Below are 18313 nucleotides of genomic sequence, written 5' to 3'. Positions count from 1 at the left end.
GAAGACCATCTATGGAGACATCATGCATCTAAGGTGGTGTATAGTGGCGATGACCATGATTCCTTATTCGTCTTGAATTTTTGTCAAATAAATTCATCGCATGTATGTTATTGTTTAATTGGTTAGAAAGGTTTCCTGTACCTTTGATGTTGTCATTGTTCCAATAAGGTTTTGTTGTACCTATTCTGCGTATCTAGTATTCCTCTCTTTCCTTACAACGGCTTTTATTCGTTGGAATGCATATTTTTTTAATCATACGAACTTTCCTAGAGAGTATTGAATGAACCTGTTGATTCAAAAGTTTATAAACTGTCGGGAATTTGGTGTTATTCATTTCCAATTGATGACCGCACATTAGGCTGTTTAATCGTTCTTGTGTTTTATCGACATACACCAGATAGCATCAATTGCATTCTTATCTGTAGATTAGGTTTGTCGATTTGCTACTTAAGTCATCATCACTTTCTGTGTGAAATGTTTTGTTCGTAAGGGTACTAGTAAAGAAAGAGTCGGTTTTTAAAATGTTGCATGTTTTGCAATTTTTAATTTAATTTTTATATAGTGCAATGTGGTTCGTTATCGTTGTAGTCAAATTTATCATTTTAAGAAATAGAACATGGTTTGATAAGTTTGAAAATTTTAACTTCTCATAAATGCTTGCATAAAACTTTAAATCGATAAATTGGTGCCTTTGTCTGATATTTTGAATCTTTAAGGGAAAGAAGGCAAAGAAATTTATAGATGGAAACACATAGTTGTAAGTATAGGTACTAAGTCCTGTATTTTGAAAGCATTAATTAATTATTTTTAAGCAGCATATTCCATCCTTGTTCCAGATACTGGATCTTCAGAAACTGGAAAATAAAGAAAAATATCATTGTGTACTGATATATCGTTACATGTGTATAAGGCTAAAGAAAACAAATTGTTACCAACACATCCTAGAACGGTTTATAGGTATTTTTTATGAATTGCCTCTAAACTATATTTTTATTTGAAAATTTGAAAAACAAAAGATCCCCCCACAAGAGTCTATTTCAATTGATTTTAAAATTGAATAATTTTACCTACCTACCTAGCCTTTTGATTCATCCAATGTAAACTTAAACCTTTTTTGGCCAAATACGAAGCAGACGAATGCATGGAAGTATGGTTCACACTCTCATTTTCAATGTTGTTTATTTTTTTTGTTGATTTTTTTATAAGAGTTTTTGTGTTATTAAATGCCTTGACTCCAGAAGCTAATTTGACTCGAGGTAAATGAAAAATGAATAAATTTGATTATTTTGCAGGTACTTTCAATGCATGTGCTTATCATAATTTGGATACCGATAAAGAAAGTAAAAATTGAGTATTATAATATTCATGTTAGGTTGGGAGTGTTCATGGTCTAATAAAACAAAAATGAAAATGTAAGTGAAAATATGACTATGATACACAGCCATGGTAATCCCAGTCAGCGATTTACTGAGAAAAAATGATTTATACTTTTGCTTCAAAAAAAACTTCACAGAATGACTAAATTCCGAATTAAATGCAAAGATCACTGAAGTTTTTGCACTCATACAGAAATTCTCTATGCATCTACTGTTCAACTGAATTTGTGGAAACTAGCTATTCTCCAGTGAATTAGCTAGTTATATGGAAATGCAATATTCAAGGACAAAGTCAAGACAGGGAAAACAGACACGCACATCAAGGAACATAAAATAACCAAAAATAACCAAAATAAAACGTATAAAGTAACAAAACTAAATCAGCAACTCTGACTCCACTAAAAAGTGGATGTACCAGGTGACCGGTACGATAAGCGTCCTCTGCTTTTCTAGAAACATCCGTCGAGTTGCTGATAAAATGTTGTTCTTGGTACACGAAAGAGGAAAGGAAAACTATGACACGTTGAACAAATCAGTTCTCATGATGCAGATAGATACACCGTAATGATCCATGATGACGACCATAAAACGTCCGTGGTTATGACTTCAATCTTGTAGCGAAATAACTCTGTACCAGAAGCCTGATTGTAAGAAGTCTAGTGCGGTACAAAAAGTTTGTGTAATTACTGCAAGCTCTGGCATAATGTATGCGTTGTAATATAACAACTGTGATATAACATGTGCAAATATAGACAATACGGAATGAAAAGTCATCGCGTATGTCGTATAGTTTTTCTTTTCCATCGATGTCTTAGTGTACGACAAAATTATCAATATAACAATACAGTAAGTTGAATAACCACAAATCTAATAACCATTTAAAAATGGTAAAAATGTCATGTGTGCTGCAGGATGTGGGGTCAGAATATTTATTTTTTTTGATTTTGCGGGTCAGAAATTTTATTTTCAACCACATCGGGACAAGATAATTTATTTCCATTTCACTGTATGATCTTGACTTAGCTTAGAAAATTTGTTTCCTGTAGGTGTAGGCCAGAATTTCAACCTTTCCAGGAGCATCAAACTGCCGTATGATATACAATTAAAAAAAGATGTCCTAGATTTTTTAGAACTACCTAGGCCATGTAGCTCCTGGAAGAGTCTAAAACAATATTAATAGGATGTTGAATACTTTTTACAACCGAACTTTTTGGTAATTTATTTTATTTTTTTCCATCAAAAATTTAAAATGATCTACATAAATTAATAATTAAGATTTTGAGGATTAGTGCAATGTAAATGTTTAGATTTTTAATCATTGTGCGTTATCAGTTACGAAAACTTTTTTCAAAGTTAAAACTCTAGTGCAAGTTTACATATCCCAAACAGAATTGTTTTAAACTCTTCCTATTGATATGAGGAGGGGGTACCGCGCATTACAATTCTTTCACTTGTTAGAAAAATGTTGACAAGCGTGTTTTAAATAGTGTAAAGATGTATAGCATTAAATCTTTCATACTACTCTTTTTAAGGCAAATTACTGGAAATTTACATCAATTTAAGCTTAAGTATTGAAACGCAAATAAAAACATATGGAAGTTACATTCACCAGTTTATTACCTGCTCTTTATACTCACTTCTACTTGCAAAAAAGTTAATATTAAGAATTTTATTTCGCAAACTCTTCCTTTCGACATGGAAAGAGGGTACCACACTGGAGTCGATATTCCATCAATATTTTTTAAAACTTTCGATAAAAGAAGGTCTCTCTTACTAAATTACGGCTAAAGCTATTGAACCACAAATTACAAAACACAACACGAAAGTTTATTCACCACTTTATGACCCGATTTGGATGTTCCTTATATAGTGCGAAGAACGTTAAAATATCAATAGGCTTTATTCAAAAGAACCAAAATTTGTGAATTGGCACGTGCGACAGATCGAGTGGTAGCGTCACTGAAGATCAGTTTTTAAGTCATTCAAATTAACATGTTTCAAAAAAAAGGAATCAATGAGTAAGGAATATAAGGAAAGTTTCCTCTTTTCAACTTTATTGCTATAATGTTATTTAATTAAAACTATGACAAATATATGTATACTTTACCAAAAAGTAGGTAATCATAGAGAAAATACATTCATTAGTGGTTTGCATTGAAACATAACCATTGAACCATTGGAATGACCTCTCTCTATAGCAGCAGAGCGAAGTCAGTTTGATAGCATTTCTACAACGCTTACAACATGATTCTTGGTTAAAAATGAATGATTGCACCCTAATGTCAATAGCGTTTGACACTTGTCGTGGAATTGCATTATTGTTGCTAGAATATTACCGGATTATACTCACTTGCAAAAGGCATGTGGCACTGGCGGAGCAGGACATGCTTACCTTTCCGAAGCACCTAATGTCACTCCCGGATTCTTGGAAGAGATTATATTGCTAGTGCTTTTTTGGTGTGACGTCTTGTTTCCTTTATCTTCAGTTGTCCGTTTAACCTTTTTTTCATTTTGGTTTACTTTTTGGTTCCCTACCTTGTGTAAGTAGATCGTCTCTGTTTCATGCGTTCTCGTTTCGGTCATGTTTCGGAATATTTACGTATTTAAATCATCCCACTGCTGACGCTTCGGGTTTTATGGGATATTTACCATGGCAATGGTGTTACAAAAAATGTTATTGGTTTATACGTTTACAAGCCAGGATGACTTCATACATTAAACAAGCAATATTGGACACTTACATTTTTTTAATGTATCCTGAATTTTTGTCCTTACAGAGAATTGCTCTTACATACTTTCAACTTTTATCTAGATGCTTTACAAATTCTTCTCTTCAGTCTTCAGCATTTCTTCGAAAGGTGAAAGTATCTAACTCTAATTAAAAATTTTTATCATTTTTTTAAAATAAATTTCAATCTCATCTAAATGTTTAATGTTCATCCAGGCAAAACCGTCCACATTTTATGTGTATCGCCACTCACCATAGTTTTACAAAGTTTGTTTCTAGATGCATTTAAAAGTATCTAGATTGTTCATATAAAAAATTCAACTATATTTTGGCTCCGTCGATCTTAGAAATGAAGTTATGATGTAGCTCTTTTGTGACAGTTATAATATGCGCATAATGAAATATCGTATGTGTGAAAGACAAAAATGTGACATTTACTTGTTTTATCCGTTATCTGTTTTCTTTCTTTCCCTGAAAAAGCGAATATGGAAACTGAAACCCTTGCCTAAGATGGTTGTTAATAACAATACTTTTATTGTAACCTCCATCCATAAATAAACAAACATACAATACCCTGATGTAATATATAAACTAAAAATTGCAATTTGACGCTGATTCTGCGACATATTTTCAATTATTATTTTTTAATGTCATATTTAATTTTGAAATCTTAAAACTTAATTTACTATCATTACAATCTACGTTTCAATCAAAAGTATATGTATCATGTTAAAGGTGTCCTGATGTGTTAACCTCAACGTTTCATTTTTCTTAACTGCAGTCTTGTTCTAATTTAAGTCTTATATGGAGCACAATCTTGTTTGATCAATAATATAATAGAAGTTAAAGACAGCACATACACAACAATTCATTAGTGGATAGAAACCTACAGTCAGCTATCAGAAACAATATACGAGTTGTCATAAGGAATGCGTCACTGAATCTTGCTATTGTAAGATATCATTTCGCGTTCGCTTAGACTTATGACATGGAGATTAGAAAACAATCTGCTTTTGACATGTTTGTTTGTCGTTTATTGTTTTATGGAGTCATCTTTTCCCGTAAAGACGCAACTGGATACTAAGCAGCTTTTACTTGATTCGTCGTTTAACAACAAATTCCTAAGTGTCAGTCGCTGAAATCCTACAACTTAAAATAGCATGAGTACAGTCACATAATATTTGACGGCTTGTCTACAAATTATCTTGTAACGTTTGAAATTACAATAACAAGTCTGAATTTACATCTTTGTATGGACGGAACTCGTTCCATTTTATGGAGAATTTTGATTTCGGTTTGCTATGAATTACAATGACGACAAAAGACAATTAATGATAATGCAACCGTTACATTAGCATGACTGTAAGATATTTTGTTTGTATTGCTTTTATTCTGAATAGTTATTTAAACGTTCGACTTTCTCCATATCTTTGTGATGTGGACTCCGGATGTGAACTTAAATCAACTTACGACATATGTACAGTTAATTCAAACTGTACTGTTAATTTTAAACGTGACCATGGATTCATTACCGTTCGAGGATCGAAAGTCAATATTCAACCATATGAAGGTAAATAATTACCATTTATCTAATTTTAAATTTTTAGCTTTCTTTAACTAAAGTAACCAAACAATTATAACATTCATATTTCTAAGTATATATGAATTATGTATATCAAGTGATTTTTTTTTCTTTAAAGCTGAAATTCTGTTGTTTTTCCTTTCTTCAGTATGAAATACATTATCAAATGATCGGTGGTTTTGTTAATTGACATTTATACAAAGGAAACACAAGCTTAACTTGAGATTTTCACGACCTCGTTACGAGAATATAAAGACTGCATTGACGTTTCTGATGTAATGGTTGACAAGATGTGATTTATGTCATGTCACTTTTAAGATTTGAATTTTGTAACATCAAAGATTGCATGACTTTGATTTCACTTTTTGTTTCAAAAATTCACTGGTTGATAGCATATTAGTCTCTAAAAGGTAGATAAAGAAAAGATGGAGAAAAATTAGTATAACTGTAAAGCGTTCAACATGAATTGGTACTTTGCTACTTTATATACTACATATTCCATCCCTTTGTCATTAACTATTGTGTCACAGTTTTGGTTCTCTGTGTGACTTGTATGAATGTTTATTGTATTATATCTTCATAGCATAGATATAGCCTTTCCAAATGAATGAATGGTTTTCCAAGGATGAGCAGGAGCTTATGTCAAAAAAAGGTTTTGTTGGTGTTGATATATATATATATAATCGTCTAAATAATAGTGAACGATCACCCTTACGGGGTGATGGATCGTAAAAAACGATGCGAAACATAACAATAAATAAGATAAACGTCTAAATATGTTTAACATCACCAGAAGATGGTAAAATTTAAATTGAATATTTCGGATAACAGATATCCTTCCTCAGCATAAAACTCATAAAACTATATTAGTTTTATGAGTTTTATGCTGAGGAAGGATATCTGTTATCCGAAATATTCAATTTAAATTTTACCATCTTCTGGTGATGTTAAACATATTTAGATATATATACATATATAAGGGTCTGAAAAATTCTCAACGACTGCACTAAGTCCAGCGCCCTAGACCACTCGGCCAGCTAGGAAATATAAAGTATAGCTTTCGCTGGCCGGATCATTCCTCCTCGTAGCCCTAGATTAATCCTACGAGTAGGAATGACCCGGCTAGCGAAAGCTATATTTTATATTGCCTAGCTGGCCGAGTGGTCTAGGGCGCTGGACTTAGTGCAGGCGGTGTTGCCATAGATGTCATAGCGGTAAGAGTTCGAGTCCCGCGGAGGGAACGACCAAAAATTTGCTTCGCAAATTTGACAGTTCTAACATCGTTGGGAATTTTTCAGACCCTTCTATAAGTTTACGTTATCTTCCCTGTATCAATTTGATCCGACGGAGCAGTGTAGCGAATAGAGTCGTCACATTCTGAGACATTTTATACATATAGCAATAACTCTGAAAAAGATTGCCATATGTTTTCCTTCCGTTTTCTAAATCTTAATGGACGCAAATACAAGAGACTATTTATTACATTTGCATTAAATATGTACATATTAACACTCAGTAGTGTTTTCAAGCATTGCTATAATAAATCAACGGTTGGACGGAAGTTGTGCTTTTATAGAAATACGTGTCATATCTGTTTTATCTACAAAAGATAAAAAAAACTTTGAAGAGTGTAATATTGTCTAAAAGGTTGTTCCTATGATACTAGTCAATCACTTCAAGGTGATTATTACAATACTGTTGAAGTCAGATCAGGACAGGATTTTCATATTAGATCAAAAGAAAAATGAATAGGTCTGATGTAAAAATAACTTGATTAATCATATTTCATACTAACATAAAAATATTCTTTTCATTATATCTGCACCATTGCATAATACCAATACGAGTTTTGAATTGGAACGTAAAAAACCTGCAGGTCGGTTGATATATACCTTTCTCCGTAATCTGAGCATCACGAAGTTTCTTCTTTTTTTTCCTTATTTCATCATACATTTTTGTCTGTCATTGATAATATCAATTTGGTTTTTTTTTCACCTTATTATAAATTTTCATAATGTACAATCAATATCGTTCAAAAAACTTTTATATTGTAACTGTTTTTGGCAAAACTGGTGAATCTTGCAGATAACAAAGACAGATTTCATCACATTCTAATATGACTCTGACAAAAGTAATATCAATTTTTGTCGACTGTTTGCTTTAAATCTAAAACAAAGTTAAATTAAATTAATCAGTAACGTATGTAATTATTCAATCCTAGTTTCGGGGATTTTATGCATCGTATCTACCACAAAGAACCTGAGAAAAAGGATACTACAGACACTGTGAAGTCAACCTCATATCTAATGACCAAACTAAACGACAAACGCGACAAATGGCTTAACATTTGCCATTTCGAATATAAATATCGAGCCACCTGAAATGGCGATATTGACTCTGCTTTTATTTTATTTTAGCATTCTACTACCATATTATTAAATGACTACTCAGTAACTAATAACTCATGAAAACATATTTCAAATATACGTTTAAGTTAAACAACCAAATGTCGGTATGTAATGTTAATTATCAGAAGGGTAACACATGACATGTATAAATGTAGTAAACACATATCAGCACATGCTCTTCACTGTAATTAAAATTCTTTGTTCAACGCTTCTTTGAATCCTATCTGGCTAGAAAAGTAGTTATTGTGAGAAAATCCGTCCAATTCTGATCCAACAGTGCCTTTTCAAGGTGTTTAATTAAATCAAATGATGTTTACTAACTAATAGTTAAATCAATAACTTCTTTTCATTCAATTACCTATACCATTACTCGTTAAAACATTTGTCTTTGTATTTTATTTTAAGTGATGATATTTTTTAAGGTTCATCTAAATGTATGAAAAGTCGTATTCCACAAAAACACACATTATATTTCTCTAATAACATTCCATTAAACAAAAAAAAAAAACAATAACAAACTAAAACAAGATACAAAAATAAAAACAAAAACAAAAACAAAACAAACAAAAATAAAACACGGTTGTTTAATATGTACAAATTTATCGCCAAAATTTTCTCTAACAATTTATATATTCCTCATGTCTTGTATATAAGATAATTGGTTAACATTTAACTTAAGGAAGGATTTGAGATATCCTAAAAAGTGATATTACATGAAAGCGTCTTTGTTGAGTAAGGTAGCACTCTCGTTGAACAATGCGTAAGCAATAAGTCCAGAACATGTTTAAAATCAAAGACATGTGTACTTTTTTACTTTAAAAAAATACCTTCAATGTTCGAAGTCTCTTCACAGTATTCACATTTGTGTACAAAGGCCAACTTTCTCTTCACCAATAAAGTTAGTAATCGTTTGAGCGTACGTAGTAAATTTTTGTATCGAGGAAGTCCTGGTAATATAAATGAAATTTTCTTTTTTTAAGCATCAAATTAGTTAATGTTAATATACATTGGCACAAAAAGATAAGATGAGATTTTAATTCAATCACATACTTGATGTTTAAGTAACTCTATGCTCTATTTAGAACATTGAGATGTCTCGCTCAGTGTGTAATAAACAATGATAACTTCCTGAACGACTGAACAACATATGACGAAACCTTTTAATTTGGAAACCTTTGGTCACTTACTGTGTGTTTCCTTAACATAAATCAACAATTGGCGGAACCTTGTTTAATTGCTTTGAAGTTTTATACAAATATTCTGCTATTTTGCGTATTTAGTCTTGATCGGAAATTAAGACTTTCCGATAAATACTTTCATTCAAGAATGGTAATTTCAAAATTACCGAACTGGTAAACCCTGGGCAATAATCAAAAAGGAATATTAAAAAAGAAATGGGAATACCAAGGTAAAAAACAGGAAAATTGTTCGGAATTGGTACAGGCATTTCTGATTAAAAGAAAATATGTTTTTATTCGCGTTCCTTAACTTCAATTATTTCCGGATTTGCAAAGGTTTTGTAAAACCATGGTTAATAATACAGAAGGTATAAATGATATATAAGTGAAAGTAGCCTAATATAAAAGGAAATAAAAGAGCGCAGCATGATATGACTGCAGTGGTCGAACCCGGAACAGTTAGGGCAAGTGTGAACACAATATTAATATTTGACACACTTAAGCATAGGGACTTACAATTTATTATTGACACAACAACTGGTTTGGACACTATTTAGCATAAATTTTTTCAAAATCAGACCAAAAATGTTTTTTTTTTTGGTTTTTTTTTGGTTTTTTTTGGTGTTGGGGGGGTGTAATTTTCCTGAAGAATCCACTAAAGGCAATACGAAAATTGTCCAAAAACGCATCAAATATGCTGATACATTTGTTTACCAAAATAAATAGGGAACACAATAAAACAAAAGAATTACCAAAAAATCGAGAGGAAAACCAATATTTTACATGGGTTTGAATAAATCACCTATTTTCAGCCTTTTTGGTCCTTTAACTCCAAATTAAATAAAAAATTACTAAAATGGTTAGTAAAATCATATCAAAATTTCGTAACAATTGGACAACAATATCTAAAGTTATCCCACGAAAACCAAGTGTCTTCGGACGACGACGACGACAGCGCCATACCAATTTTCGACCGCATTTTTTGCGTCCGTACAAAAAGTAACTAAGTATTTGATTATGAACTTTATGGGGACACGCATCAAGTCAAATAAAATAATACAAAATGTAAAGAAGACATATTTATGTTTTTATGAAAATCCACTATCAATAATATTTTTATGTCAGAAACAGAATATTTCTAAATAAATTCTGGATATCAGAAACAAACCTTTTAGGCAGCGCATGAGACATATTTTTTATTACATTGGTTCAAAAGCCTATCTCTCAGACAACGATGACACATTGAGAAGTCAGAATACAACTATATTGGCTGCTAGCTCTGGCATATCTTTACAAATATCAACACCATATACAGGGTTGCTAGTATATTACTCCACATGAAAGAAAAATTCTTAATTTTAGAATAAAAAATAATAATAAGTATAACTAAAGTTTGTCGTATTATTTACAATCTGCGTATGGATAGAATCATTCAACAGAATTTATTACTTTATTACTTCGTGTTCATCACGATATAGCGCTTAACAGTGGCCTGTGTGTTGCCCTTGTCGTGTTAGATCTATCAGCCGCGTACGACGTCATCGATCATAATATACTTTATCATCGATTAAAATACTCATTCGACATTGTAGATGAAGCTCTTCTGTGGATTAAGTCGTATCTACATGGCCGATCCCAAAGTTCTGCCATAGGATCCGTTAAATCGGATGGTATTCAGTTGAAATATGGCATCCCGCAAGGATCTGTGCTTTGACCAAAAATGTACTTCATATTTTCTAAACCTATTGGCGTTATTTGTTCACGGCACAATTTATCGTACCACTGCTATGATGACGAATCACAATTATATCTATTCATTAAACTTCCTGACAATTGGAGTGATATAACTTGAAGCTTAGAGCCTTGCCTTTCGGATATAAGCACATTGATGAAATCTAATATGCAGAAATGAAATCAGGACAAGACTGAATTAATACAGTTTGCCCTTAATCACAGAAAAGCACGTCAGTATACTAGTGAAATCGTGCTATGCTCAATTACGATCTATTGGAAGAATACGACCATACTTGTCAGAAAACGCGTGTTAAACTCTTGTTGCAATACTAGTAATGCAACGAATGGACTATGATAACGCTCTTCTACATGGTGTTAAAACAATATTATGTCAAAATTACAAAAAGTTCAATACAGCAAAGCGTGGCTTGTCATATGGAAGAGAAAGTACGATCACATCACATCTGAACTCATGAATTTGCATTGGCTACCTGTAAACTGTAGATGCCAATACAAACTTCTCATCTATAAGTTGTGTGTGGACAAGACAATATTTATCTTCAAAATTTGATAACTTTACATGTTTCATTAATATCACTCTGTTCTGAAACTTCTGTCAACAAGAGTTCTAACAAAAACATATGAAAATAGACAGCTCAATAAAGCAGCATTGACACTATGGAACAGTTCGCCATCGAGTATCCGTCATGCTAAATCACTAGATATGTTCAAACACAATTTAAGACATATTTTTTCAGATTTGCTTTTGCTGAATTCATGTAATTTTATAGCGGTTAATTTCTTTAAGGTGTTAGTTTGTATATTTATGGCGTTTTATATCTGATTCTGTGATTGTATTCATTTTTCTTATTGGAAGCACTAGATTAAATTTTTATTGCTTATATTTTCGTAGTAAATTGTTTCAGTATACTAAATGACTAGTTTTTTTTATCTTTTACTTTCCACTTATATAGCTTATTAGGGACACTTAACAGCACATTATGGTTGCCATTTTTGGTTAAATTATTAGTCTTCTAATATTTTTTTTACATTACATCTTACAGGATTTTTTGTATATGCTTGTAATTTAAATTATATATTGTTTTGCTTGTAAAGTACTTATGATAATGTTGAATCATATATAGCATTATATAAATAGTGTATAATAATAATAATTTAACTAAGATTACTACTACCGTCAAATTCATGGTAAAGGTCTATAAATGGCCCGGAGGAAGCTGTGATTCTTTTATTCTTATTTCTGGTTAATAAACAAACGGCAGCCTTTCTCTAAATTACGTTTGTAAATGGAAAGAAGAACAGTGTCAATAAATCAATATATGAATTCATAGAATCCAATTTTAACCTTCTTGTCTTTCACAGATTTTGAAAGATCTCCAATTCAAATGAATAAGGTAACACATCGGCAAGGACAAGGGCGCAATTAGTGCCCATTGGAACGTCAATAATTTTGCACAAAAAAAAATGTACCTCTAAAAGTGATATAAAAATATATGTTGTCAAAGTGAAACTCTTACATACAGATCACCTGTTTCTCCTTATATAAGTTTGTCTTATTGTTCTGAATGGGTAAAATATGTGGAATCGTAGCCTAAAATTACTAAATCGTTTTCATTCTTGCAGTTAGATAAATTAGTATAAAATGTTGAAAAAAATAAAAGTTTTAATTGAATTAATTTAAACGAAGGAGAGACTAATAAAGTTATCTAAGATATAATCCACATATAAATAAAACCAATACCCGCGTGAACAGTATTGTTGTAGTCCCTCTTTCACTACGGACAAAATCTTGGTCAGCCGTACAGTCAATTCTTTTGTTGAACAAGTATATAATCCTGCAATATTTCTTTGTTTGAATGGGCTTTTAAGAAGTTTTTGGAATCTAATCAAAATAATGTAAGTCCTCAGACTTTTCATTTGTTGGAATATTCAATGAGGCTATAAAGGACTGTTTGCTAGGATTTCAACCTTGTCGAAAGCACTGCGTTTGTTTGTTGAGTTACCTGAATTGACTTTTATCAAGCATTCGTAGTAATATGCTTTACATACAAAACAATTTTGTTAACAGAAGCTTTGTACACAGTAACAAAAACATACTTGTCATAAGGAGAAGAGATACATTTTGCAGCTCCTTTGTCTTTGAATACTGATTTGGGCCAGGAACATTGATTGATTTTCAAAATAAGGTGATATTTCTTTCACTACTTCTTTTCGGTTAAGAATATGATGCTGATGTTGTTCGCACCAATACTTTTATTTGCAAACAGAATGTGGAAAAAATTTTTTTTTTTGTCATAAAAAGGCTCTGATCTGACAGGTTTGAAAAGCAGCAAATGATGCCCGTCAATCTGTATACTCTTTTGACAAATTTCTGATCATAACATTAGTTCTGATGATTTTTAAAGGATATTTAACATTAAAAAATAAAACAAAATTAACCTCTTGAAATTAAATAAATCAAACATTTTACTCAAATTCATTTTCCACATGTAAATATAAACAAAAAATTACTTTCAGAGCCTTTTTATGACTGTATTTTTTTACAATGTGGGTCATATTTTTATCATTGAACATTACAAAATGCGATAATGACACAAATTTCTGAAATATGACCCTTATTATGGTACACACAGGGAAACACTGATTCAAGTGTAACTAGCCAAAGAAAGGACAGCTTTCAATACAATGCAGACTTGTCAGTCAATATTCTACACATACAATTAGTTTAAACTATTTTTGTAACGAATTAACCGTTGCATGAATTAAGTTATTTTTTCTAAGGTTAGAAATGTCAATTAGAAATACAATACACCAGGACGAAGGTACAAGAGATGGTTGTTTTATCAAACTTAGCTTTGTCATTTGTTTTATCAAAACGTTATCGTTAAATACATTAGATGACTCCGTGGAAATATTATAACAACATTAAGGCGTCATATCAAGGTTTGCCTGATGAATACATATATAAAGTTTCTATGAAATTTAAGTTCATTCCCTTGAAAATTGTTTACTCGTTTAAAGATTATGTACAATATATAAGGTACTGCCTATTTGTAAAATGCAGACTATCACCTTTAAGATTTGTTTGTTACGATAGTGTTAACGGACTCAATAATATTGATTGGAGATATCTTCTACAAATATCATCGTGGAAATTTACTTCAAGGCAGAATATTACAATGAAGCTGAATTGCATTGCTGAATCTATTAGAAAAAAACATATAAATGACTACAAATGTTAAAATTCTGAGAAGCCGTAGACTTGCTATACAAAAATTCCAACTTTCTATTGGAATAAGTTCAAGTCGAAACAAGTTCAACAACACTAATTGAGTACAGTTGCTTCTGACATGAATAAGGTTAATGCCTGAGACCATTCTAATAAATCATCGATCAATATCTGGTATTTCTTACAAAAGCAAAATGTCTACTGAAACTTACCAAAAACAAGACTTAAAATAAACATCTGGTATAAGTATTTGATAAATTATAATTTTAGGCACTGGTTGCCTTAAAAGTAATCTGTTTAGAAACCCAGTTCAATCATGTATCTTAAAAAGGCTTTTTTTCATCGTTTACCAACTAAAGTACATGGTAGTCTAAGAAGGATAATAAAGGTAAAAAAATGAAATGTATATGATTTTAATACTTAAAGTTCAATTAAAATCCCAAAAACATACTCAGTAAAATACTCTAAAATTCCCAATTAAAATAAAATTCATAGAAAGGAAATGTAGATTTGTTAGCGCTTCACAGCTTAATGCAAAGGGTGCAAAAATATGCTACCCATTAAAGTTTTAAACAGACGTTTACGATTTTATTTTGCGTCAAGTCAACAACTGTTCTTTCAGACAACAAACTTTCCAGTTTTAAATTTTGTCGATTCAGACACGCATAAAAAATTGACCACAAATTGCATTTCACGAAAAACGAAAAAAACATGATCTTAAAGATATAGCTTATGCAGAAAACAGCGAAAAATGATATGATGAACAAGTATAGATTTAAGCTGCGATTCTGGTAGATTTTTAAAATTGCCGTCCGTTCGACATTGCTCTATTTGTTAAAAATTCTATGTTCATTAAGTATAAAATGTGACAAAGAAACTCAGCAATTTCTTGTTACCATATTTCATTTTGTCTCCTTTTGTTTTGTTTAATCTTTGAGAGTTTCCTTAACTTTTACTTAGTTAGACTATCCATTTTCGTCAGCTTTATATTACAACCAAAATGTAACAGCGTATTATTAAACGCTCATTAGTAGTTGGACACAATTTATTCAAGCTGTTAATGTTTTTACTGGTTTGCGTTTCTTCAGAGGTTTCGAAAAAAATAGAAATTTGTTGAAACAAGAAATATTGAAAAGAAAAAAACTGGTAAATAATGTTGAATTATAGGATAGTCCACAGTAAAGTATATCTTCAATGTAACATGTAATTAGAGTGCAATCGTCGGCTAGATCTAAAATCTCCCTTACTTTGAAATCAAAATATGATCATAATAGTTTTAAACAAATGCGTAATAACTCTTACAGTCAACATATGATGTTATCAATCTTTATGCTGAAATCATTCATCTTCATTTTTCTAGTGACATTCAACAAATTCCATTAAATTGTTTGTTAGAATGTATGCACTATGTTTTCGTCTTTTGTTGAACTATGCGTCTAAATAAAAAAAAAACTGATAACTTCGCTTGTTCAACTTATAGCAAGCACAGCGAAGCAGTGTGAGCTTTACTGTCATTACATGTTCTATCTAATTTTCCTTAAGGTCCCAATATACTATCGAAAAAAAGTAATGTCCCGGAAGTAACAAAAAATGACTGTCCTTACGGAGAAAATTCATCATTTCCTTCAATCAAACAAATAAAAATATATAAGTTAAAATTACGTTTCAGTAAAAATGATAGTTTACGAGTCTGAACTATTTTCATTAACTTATTATATGAAGTGATTATGGTGTGTTTTTATAAAGTTGGGGAAAAAACGTGGATGTACGTACGTGTATCTTCCGCTGTTCTAATGTTGCTGTTGTCAGGAACCTAACCCGCCTCAGAAAAAATATAACTCCGATTGTATTATCCAAATCGAAGCATAGCTTTTCTAAGATAGAAGAGGCAATCGTTTTCTTTTTGGAATTTTCAGCTGTCATTTGCGTCTGAATTTTGTTTACGTCACATGACATGTGTAAAATATTCATAAAACATTTCCCCATTATATAACAAAGCAGATTTTCATATAAATATATACTGATTTCGCTTTCTGCCTTTACTATTCTTACGAGTCTTTCACAGACGGTACACGTATGGTAAAGCTCACGGTGCTCGCTGATATAGGCAATGCCTACTCCATATTATATTTTGCTTTACATGTTGAAAACACTTTTGCATTGTTGTATATGATAATATCATTACTAATGTATTGTTACAACATTGCTGTATTTTTATATATTTTCCAACACGGCCATTACCAAGTTCCGAAACAGCGTTTGACAATCAAAATTCAGTTTACTCGCTGCAGCCAGCTCTCTCAGAAAATGCCAGAATCTTGCATAGTAGGGAGAAAGTGAGTGATTTTACGCGACGTATCCGATTGTTATATAACGTTTTATTTGAAAAATGTCCGGGAATTTCGAAATTTTAGTAAAAGACGGAACGAACGTCTGACACTGCGTGGAGCTTCGGCAATTACGTCATTTATTGTATGGCATTGACGGTATGCAAAGCGCTCGGGCATTCACTTTCCCACGATTTTTTGCAATTTGTTTTGAGTGTACTTTACAGCGTTATACAATTATGATGTGAATGGAAGAGGAGGTGGAATAATTTAGAAGTATGTTTGTCCCATATAGTTGATTTTAAATGCATACTGACCAATAACCCTTATATTTTCACGTTTTTTTATAATTTAAAAGACGTAAGATGGTAAGTAAATATATTTCAGCCAAAAAGGTCCTAGATACTCTATCAACATAGTTATCTCGCAAAAACGATATAACATTCAATACATCTATTTATACTATTTTACTACTGATTTTAAAAACAATTTATCAGAAAACAGGGGATCAGAGCGTTAAAAAAACTGATTTAATACACCATATTCATCACAAATACATGAACCAAGTCAGAGCAATCGTTTTCAATTTTCCCGAGGATAAGTTGCCTCGAAATCTCTATGTTTTATATGGTATGTCCTTCTTTTGACTTTTGCCTAGAGCTTGCCTAATAGTTATATAATTTTGTTATTACCAATAATGTAACTTCATCGTCATTTTGGTATTTCTAGTTGAATTTCCCATCGATTATGAAATCCGATTCTAATCTAAGGTCGTAATTTTTGCATAGGTGTTCATAAATACATACATCTTATATTGACTAACTGATTATAAATACACTCCCTTTTTAAGCATATGTTATTGATCGGATCCCCCATTATATACAAATTGTAATATTCAATTGTTAAAGTTTGATGCTAACTTCGTATCATTGTTTTTGGGGAATGTTTTTAATATCTAATTCTTTTGAGCAAACGCCTTTATTTTCAAACGATAACATCAGCCAGCAAAACAATAAAAAGTAAACAACAAAGACCATGAAAAACAAGAAAACTACATTAAGACAAGCAGAAAATTTGAAATAAAATAGCAACTTGCAGACATCAATGTTCAATATGACATGTGTTTGTGCATCAAAATGCAATATTTAAAAAAATCCCACTTGGTAGGGCTTCTCGTTGTCTGTTTTGACTGCTGATTTTACGGAACTGTCATATTGATAATTGCAAACTTCCAAAACGTGTACAAAAGAAAACTGTTACAGCATCTGCAGTATCTTGATGCCTTCAATCATATTGATATGCAAGATTATACTGATTTGAATATTGATATGGAATGGATAACATTGTAACTTTCGTAAAAACGTTGACATAATAATGCTTGTTTGTTACTTATTTTCACGGCTTTAACGTCAAGTTACACCATTATCTTGCTTAATGTCCTACCCTTTATATATCTTATATCTTTCACAATGATTTATGAAGCATTACTACAAGCTGATTAAGGCAGAAAAAGAAGATATGCCGAGTATTTAAGCCTATGTGTGACTGATGATATGATAAACGCGATAATGTAAATGAGTCCTTTGATGTTATTAGATTTCCTTTGGCGTGGTTTATGTATGTAGTCATGAACATCTTCTTTTCAATTGACAAGTTTTGTATGATAATATTACCAATTATGGTTTTAATCAGGTTTGATAAATCATGGTGTGCATAATAATGAAATATAA

At 31.4% G+C, this 18313-nt stretch overlaps 1 protein-coding gene across 1 annotated transcript in view; it reads left to right on the top strand.

The window, feature by feature from the left end:
• Positions 1-4996: 4996 nt before the first annotated feature.
• The window catches only part of LOC148626279 (leukocyte tyrosine kinase receptor-like), a 112875-nt gene continuing 99558 nt past the window's right edge, over positions 4997-18313 (top strand). Inside the window, exon 1 of the mRNA XM_088570160.1 lies at positions 4997-5674. Coding sequence (XP_088426286.1) covers positions 5461-5674 — 214 coding nt within the window. The 5' untranslated portion in view covers positions 4997-5460. The remainder of the gene's footprint in view (positions 5675-18313) is intronic.

The sequence above is a fragment of the Perna viridis genome, chromosome 2 (assembly GCF_037379345.1).
Source record: "Perna viridis isolate PV_CMFRI_1.1 ecotype Kerala chromosome 2, ASM3737934v1, whole genome shotgun sequence".
Lineage (NCBI taxonomy): Eukaryota > Metazoa > Mollusca > Bivalvia > Mytilida > Mytilidae > Perna > Perna viridis.
The sequence above is the reverse complement of the archived record's forward strand: the minus strand, read 5'-3'. Positions and strand labels throughout refer to the sequence as shown.